This window comes from Teleopsis dalmanni, chromosome 1, assembly GCF_002237135.1.
Source record: "Teleopsis dalmanni isolate 2A chromosome 1, ASM223713v2, whole genome shotgun sequence".
Lineage (NCBI taxonomy): Eukaryota > Metazoa > Arthropoda > Insecta > Diptera > Diopsidae > Teleopsis > Teleopsis dalmanni.
In genome coordinates this window covers 92955646-92963791 of record NC_051846.1, presented here as the reverse complement: position 1 = coordinate 92963791, position 8146 = coordinate 92955646, and the positions used below count along the sequence as shown (strand labels likewise).

At 33.5% G+C, this 8146-nt stretch overlaps 1 protein-coding gene across 1 annotated transcript; it reads right to left on the bottom strand.

The window, feature by feature from the left end:
- Positions 1-5697: 5697 nt before the first annotated feature.
- Positions 5698-6685, bottom strand: LOC119673042. The gene is made up of 2 exons (XM_038084254.1): positions 6148-6685; positions 5698-6085 (listed from the first exon to the last, which is right to left on the bottom strand). Exons 1-2 carry the CDS (start codon positions 6453-6455, stop codon positions 5830-5832), a joined length of 564 nt encoding a protein of 187 aa, XP_037940182.1. The 5' UTR covers positions 6456-6685; the 3' UTR covers positions 5698-5829.
- Between the last annotated feature and the right edge of the window lie 1461 nt (positions 6686-8146).

The following is an 8146-nucleotide window of genomic DNA, read 5'->3' as shown; positions in this document are numbered from 1 at the left end:
GTGCTCGGTGGTATCTTCAAGAATATAAAAAGTATACAAATATACCGTCCAACAAGTTACATGTGCTTGGTGGAATTCCGGTATACAAATACAAATTGATAGAACCTTGAGAATAAAAGCATTCTCAACATATTTTGGTGACCCCGACGTGATATTCCTATAAGGACAATAAATAGGAACGGCATTATCATGGAGCATTTCAACACACTTATTGATCAACAACAAGCTATAGGAGCTGAGATCGAGAGGATAATCAGCAACTTCAAGAAGGATCCAGCCTCAAGGAAGACGAATCGCTATTATCAGGATAGAATTCTACGGTTAACTGAACAATGGTCAAGGTTAGAGAAGAACCACAACACGTTATTATCTTGTAAAGCTATGGCTGAAGATACAGAAGACGAGTATTTCACCACGGGCTACTATGAAAGAATGACTGAATTGACAAACAAATATTTGGGTATTTTTAACAAGGCATTAATCGAAATGCAAGAGGTAGAAAATGCTCAGGAAAAGCCGCCAAGGCAACACAATCAAAATCCAATGCAGTTTCAACAAAATGAAGAATTATCAAGAGTGTTGCGTAATCAACGAGCACTCATAAATGTCATTGACAGATCCAGTCAAGAAATTGAAATGGCAAGCCAAGAATCTCAAAATGAAGTTTTTTATTCTTGCAAGCTTGCTTTGATAGAAGGTTATCACAAAGCATTCGATAACAACAATGAAAAAATATGGAATTCTACATCAGAAGAATTCATTGAAGGGTACTCCTGGGAATTGTATTATGAAATTAGTCAAAAACTCCAAGACATGGAGATTTGTTTGAAACTCAAGCTAAAATCATCCAATTCTCACTACCAGCACAATCCAACAATTCAGGCAGTAAAATTACCAACGGGTTTATGTGCTCGGTGGTATCTTCAAGAATATAAAAAGTATACAAATATACCGTCCAACAAGTTACATGTGCTTGGTGGAATTCCGGTATACAAATACAAATTGATAGAAACTTGAGAATAAAAGCATTCTCAACATCCAGTATATTGCACCAACACCTGATGAGAAGAAACAACCGTGTTTTACTGTTTAAATTACGTACTTTGGAAGGTGTGCACAATTTTAAGGACGTCGTGTAGTTGCATATCAGGTCCAAATAAATTAACTTTGTCTTCGACGTATAAAATGAGGATAATTTCTACAAGCGATTTGTCTTGAACAGCCAGTCGTCTTTACTTGCTGTTACCTTCATTACGAAGCCAACCGGTTTAACTTTATTACATATCCCGTTTGGTGATCGACTTAACACGTCGACATGAATAAGATCATTTCCTTGGCGATTGATATTTTGATAGTCATACTCAAGTAACTTCATCCAATAGTGTGGGATTTTGGGCGTAATTTCTTTATTTGCTTTTACTGTAGCAATTGTAGAACAATCTGTCACGTCATGAAAATGCTTTTCAAGTAGCTTTTCAATAGATTCTGAAACGATCTAGTATTTTGAAAATAGTGAGAGCCTCGAACTCATAGCTATGGTATTTACTTTTGGCTTTAGTGCAGTGGCGACTATAATAGAACACCGGCTGCCAACGTTTTCCGTTTATTGATTGCAAGAGAACGCCTGCGACACCTATACTGCTGGCGTCAGTATGTACTTCGTGCCGTTATCCCGTTTTCGTTTATAATGTGACCTAAATACAGCACCTCTACAGACACAAGAATTTCTCCTTTACTCATTTGTGAAGCAATTTTGTTCATTTACTAACCTAAATGGCATTGGATTATATTCGTAATGTGCATCAGTGGTTACAAAGGCAGTGTACTGCATAGAAGTTTCTTCAATTTTTATTTGGTGGTATCCTATTCGTAAGTCTAACGTCGTGAAATATTTATTTCCGTCAAGTTGAGCAAATTATTCTTTCATGTTTGGCATGGGGTACGGATTCTTCTTCGTGATATTGAATAAACACTTATAGTCGACACTGTTTGCTGGGCTGCAAACAGTAAACTTGATCGTCCCATTTATATGCGTCACGTAAGCTTTCTATCCGTTTGATTGCTTTGAGGAGCATAATTCATTCGATGATGGATCGAAATTCTGCAAAAATGTGATTACATCACGCATATTTCCAAATTGATTTTGACCTTGCAATGGGGAATCAGCCGAAGTATATTGAGACGCAATTTTATATTTTCTGTGTAGTGAATCCATATGATTCGCTGTTGACATGTTGTTAGCACAATTTGTTGCAGGTTGCGAGATCATGCTCGTTGTGGATATTTCTACAAAGGTTTTCACTTCTGTCGAAAATCGGAAAAATGTTAGACGCGTTTGACAAGAACGGTTGCTGTATCGCAGCTGATGACTAGAATAACTGGGGTGTTGTTGGTCTAAGATGATTAGCGTAGACGTTAGAAGAAGTCGTCGGATATTGTTGCGATATAGACGCATACAGGACGCTCATAACGAGGACGCTCATAACGGCACAGTTATTATTTGCAATAAATCCGGAGGTTAACATATTATTGTTTACGCCGCAAACGTACGCAAATTTTGTTTGTACACTTTTTGCAGTGCACGCGGATATTTAATCCCACTTCTGAAGATTTCAGAAACATTTATATATTTAGCAATTTCTTCTTCTTATTTGACACAACAGTCCATTGTAAATCTTGGCCTCTCTTACAATCTGCCTACATCTGTACCGATCTTCTGCTACTCTCTTCCAGTTCAGTACTCCAATCTTTCTTGCATCACTATACACGTTCTCATCCCATTTTGTTCTTGGCCTACCTCTGTGCTTGGTTGTCATCGGCTTTGCGTTGCGTATGCTGCTCGGCTTTTTCTCCGGTCCCATTTTTACTACATGAGCAACCCATTGTAATCATTGCGACTTAATGTATCTCACTATATTTTCGTTTCTTAGTAGTTCTTCAATTTCATTATTTGTTCGTCTTTAAAAAGTAACTGCACCAATTGGGATTGGACCCTACATTTGGCGAACTATTTTTCTTTCGAAAAAGACGGCTTCTTCGTCCGCCTTCGGCATTGTTAATATTTCTGAGTCATATGTAGCTACCGGTCTTTTTATTGTCTTGTACATTCGTAACTTACTTTCCTTGGATAATAATCTTGATTTCATTACGTCCAAATTTTTGTAAAAAAATATTTGCTGCCTGTGTTCTATTTCTTATTGCGATTCTGCCATCATTATGGCTGCTAATCAGCGCACCAAGGTATGTAAAGTTCTCAACAACCTCAAAATTGTATTTACCAATGGCTATGCGTTGCATACCCGTACTTTGGTTTTACTTTCATTTTTCTCAGACTAACTTTTTTAGTGCTTTCGTTTAGCTTCTTGAAGACATCTGATAGATCTCTTTCTCTCTTTGCAATTTGATAGATCTTTCTCTCTTAGCAATTTAAATTTAACAATTTTCTAAAAAAAATTAAATTATACACGTATGAGGGTTTATACGTTGTCTCTTCACGTTACCGGTTCGAACTCCACGCCATCTTGTCAAAATAATAATAATATGACGTTTATTAACAGGGTTGTCAATAGAGATTTTATATCAGGGTTGACACATAGAATAATCGTTTTCTTAGTTGACCTTTTACTGACTGTGGGTTTAATATTTCCGAAAACTTTTGTTCTATAATAGTTTAATGCTGGACATGTGTTGAGTAAGTGTTCTGTGCTAATATTAATGTTAGCATTACATAGTTTTATCAATATAGTGTTGGTTAGTAATATCTGTATGTCCTAACCGTAATCTGATTATTTTAATTTGGTCAAGTCTAGTTATATTATGTTGGCAAATGTCACGTAGGTAGTCAGCAACATTTAGATTGTTTTTGTTTATTTCTTGATACCATTTGTTGCAATATTGAAAGAGACAAACATGTTGAGTGGCTAGTGTTTTCCTAAGATATTTGTGAACATCTTTTGGGTTCAAATTGGGGGTAATGATAAGAGGTTTTTGTGTGCCGGCTTTTGTTTCTTGGTCTGCAAATTCATTGCCTATGATATTCGAATGGCCAGGTATCCATAAAAGTTTTATTTTTGGTGAATAGTGGGTTAGAGTAGATGTTATTATTGTTGAATAGATGTTGTTGTTATTTGAGTTTGAGATTGCATCAATGGATGATAATGAGTCCGTGCATATAATGAATTTACCTTTCTTGTCTTTTACAATTTTTATTGCTTCTAATAAAGCAATTATTTCTGCGGACATTACAGTAGAAAATAATGGTAGGATACCAAATTTAAAACAATAATTTTCTGTTGTTATTGCATAGCTAGTGATATTATTTATTTGCGAGCCGTCTCTATATATAAATGTATAGTTTTGATGTTGTTCTCTTATCGCTTCAAAGTGTTGTTTGTAAATAAGATTGTTAGTGTTTTGTTTTGTAATATTTTCTAAGGTCAGTGATAACAGTGTTGTTCGGGAATACCCAAATGGGTTTTCTGTTATGTATTCTAGGAGGATTGTAAGGTAGGTTGTGAGTTTTACAAAACTGTATAGTTTTTACTATTGCGGATGGTACTGGTTTATGTTTGTTAATAATAATATTTTTGACGATTTTGAAGATTGGAGTATCACGTGAGATTGGAGTATCACGTGAGTTCAAGAGGTTTTTGTAAAGTGTAGCTGTAAGACAGTCTCTTTTGGTTTCTGTTTCCGGGATGTTAGCTTCATACAAAATATTTTTTGTAGGCGAGGTTTTAAAAGCTCCAAGAAAGATGCTTATTGCTGCATTGAGTTGACTTTTTAATTTATTAAGTGTGGTTTTATGGACATGTCCATAAATGAAAAGCCCATAATCTATTTTTGATATGAAAGTTGATTTGGTTACTGATAGTAAAGTATGCGTCTTGCGTGAGTGAGAAAGAAAAATTTTCCTGTCTTTCCATCCGCTCTGAGACCGTTTGTACTATCTTAGTTTGATTAGTTGTCGCTCATTGGTTGATCATTCTCATACTCAGAGCGTTTTTCTTGGGAGTTACGTTTTGCATTTTGTTTTACATTTTTTTTACATTAGATAATTTAGCTGTGCTCTTAAGTTTACCTAACTTAAGGTGGAGTTAGACGGTAGTTAACGTAAGAAGTTAAGTCAAAGCGAAATGCACAAACAACCAAACCTGTGTATTTGATAGGAACGAAATAAACATATGTGGCGAACTTATAGAAAAATCAAATTCAATTAGGTTTTGACGTTAAGCGATTTTAAAAACTGTGCTCAGTTGCTCGCAAAACCTTGATGAGGGTGGATGCGTTGCAATTATGTGCGGAATATGTTTACTATAACGAGAGTAGACGAAAAAATATTGTGATTATGAATGTGATTATTAATAAATTTTTTTTTTTTATTATATTTTTTTATATAATTATTTTATTAATATTGCTGAATATTGATTGTATTTCTATATAGCAAAAATAATCAGCAGAAAATATTTTAATAAATTTATTTTATTAACATTTTTACAATAGGTAATTGTATTTTATAATAGTTAATATTATTTATTTTATAATATCAATAATTAATATCTTATATATTGATCAATAATCAGTAAAAAGAATTTAATTTATGGTATAATAAATATTGAAGAGAAATACTTATTTAATAATAATAAATAATATTAAAACATTAGTTATATATAAAAATATTTCACTAAAAATGTTTTTATCTGTTTTACTTTGAAAGTACATTCGTACAAAAAATATATATAGAAACATAGAAATTCACTTGAGGACAAGCAACTACCGGTTGGAGCTTTTAAAGTTTAGAGTTGATTCTTTTGTTAATTCTTTTTTTACTTATTGTTCGTGAAATCTTGTTGAGAGTGGGTGATATTTGCCATCAATTGCACCAACACAATTTGGAATGTTCCATGTTTGCCAAAAATCTGATGCAATATGCCGATATTGCTCTTCCGTAGGTTCACTTAAATATATTGGTGATAGTAGTTGCCAAATAATATCACACATTTCCAACACGGTGTTTCTAACTGTAGTTCTTCCCAATTTATAGCTCCATGCTAAACTCTGTAAAGGGACGCCATGTGCCAAATACCTTTAAAAAATGTTCGTGTTATTTTTACTAAAATTACTAATAAAACAGTACATGTAACTTACAAAAGAGTAAGTGATAAACGTTCATCAGCATTTATTTGCTGCCCACATTTTGTCGCAGAAGGAGCTATTAACTTCAATAATAAAGTATATAATTCTTTAGACATCCGTGTATGACTAAAAAATTCTTCGTTATCTTTTTCTTTTATGGCTAAAAACGTTTTTCGGTAATAGCCATGTAGAGCACGATCCACATTAATAGGACGAACTCGCCACCTTCTATTGCGCATTTGATTTCTCATGCTGTACAAGCGCAATATGTTTAGAAACAAATTACAAGCTTGCACAGTCAATTCATTTTGATTATACATATTTGTTAATAATTTACTTAAACTATTGTTAATTATTTCACTTTCAACAAAAATAACATAGAATTTCACTACACTTGCGGACACTCAACTACCGACTGGAACTTTTGAAAATATTTCATTTGCATGTTCCGATGTAAACAAAGTCAGCTGCTTACTTACCGTCTAACACCGCCTTAACTTAAAGCGAAATTTTCATTTCGTTTCTTCTTAACATCTTACGTTAACTACCGTCTAACTGAACCTTTACGTTTAGCTATGCTTTTAGGGAGAATAGAATTTTTTTTGGTGGAGTTAGTACATAAATCTGTGTTTGTTTTCTCGGCGTCGATTATTGCGTCAGCATAGGACACCATATTTCTACTATTGTTAGTTGTTGTTGCGTTATTTCCAAGTGCATTTATTGTTGTTGTTTCGTGTTTCTTTGCTCTTACTTTAGTTCTTTCATAGCCGATGTGTATAGCCGATTCTGGCAGAGTATGTGTAGCAAAGGTAATAATTATAAGACCTGTTTCTACAAGTTCCCCGTCTTCCTTTTTCTTAATTTTTTTTTAATATCGCAGACTGCTTGAGCTTCTAGTTCTCGAAGTATTTCCTCTTCTGCTATCGCTTTGAGTTCATTTGAGTATATAACGCCTTTACAATTGTTAAGAGTACTGTGTTCAGAGATGGTTACCGCAATTGTGTCGGAGAGTGACGTCAGTTTACTCAGTTTCTCAGTTTGTTTTTGGTTTTTAGTTTTTATCAATATTGTACCATTACGTGTTTTTGTGCATTGATCAACCTCACCACAAGCATAATTAATTACCGTTTTAATTAGAAAAAGTGATACATCTTTTAATGTATCATTGATATTGTTATTCCTTTTCATGACCAAGTATTTAGGGCCTGGTATGTGTATATTATTATTTATAAATGTTTTATATTGATCAAGTTGATCAGGTGGCTTGGCCATTTTAAGTTAAGTTTATAGTAAGTATTGTTTTGTTGTTTTTATTTTTAAACACTCACTTATAGAATCAAATTTACTATGTCTCAAAGAGAGAGATAACGATATACGGTTATTTAAGAATTTCGTTCCGTGAATAATAAAACACAACCGTTCACTTTGACTATTAGTCAGAGACTGATAGTGCAAAATTGTTATTTAGAAACTTTTGTAAGTAAAATGACATTATTGAGTGTTTTTCTTTGGTATTTTCTAATTCATTGTCAAAACCGTTCACTTTGTAATAGTTCTTTCTTAAGGAAGCTGAAGATGCCAAGTTGCAGCTTGGAGTTTTACTTTGACGTGTCCAGTAGCCGCATTTGACCTTACGTCCCAGCCCTTCCATTTCCACATAGCAAGCGTTATGTCTTGACGTGATTTAATCGATTCTCTCTCAGGTATTACTGCGGGGAAAGTAGTAATTCAGAGAGTATTATATGGTGTGACCAATGCTAACAACGACTTTTTCGCTTCTATTAGTTATAAAATAATAAAAATACTTATTATAGTTTTTATAATTTAAAACTTTATCTAAGTGCCGTTTTCTTCTTTTGTAATTAAATTGATAATATATGTAATACACTGAGATCGAATGCTTTTCACTTTATTGATCAGTGAAGAATAAAATTATTTGAAATTGAAATTTTTAATCTTGTATTTTATTTCAACGTCAATTAAAAACTAGAAAAAGTTAAAAGATTTTAGA

Excerpts from the sequence above, each read along its gene's own strand:
- LOC119673042 (XM_038084254.1), bottom strand. The coding sequence starts at position 6,455 with ATGTATAATCAAAATGAATTGACTGTGCAAGCTTGTAATTTGTTTCTA. Across the intron at positions 6,086-6,147 it reads CGTTTATCACTTACTCTTTT|GTATTTGGCACATGGCGTCC; the intron begins GTAAGTTACATG and ends CATTTTTTAAAG.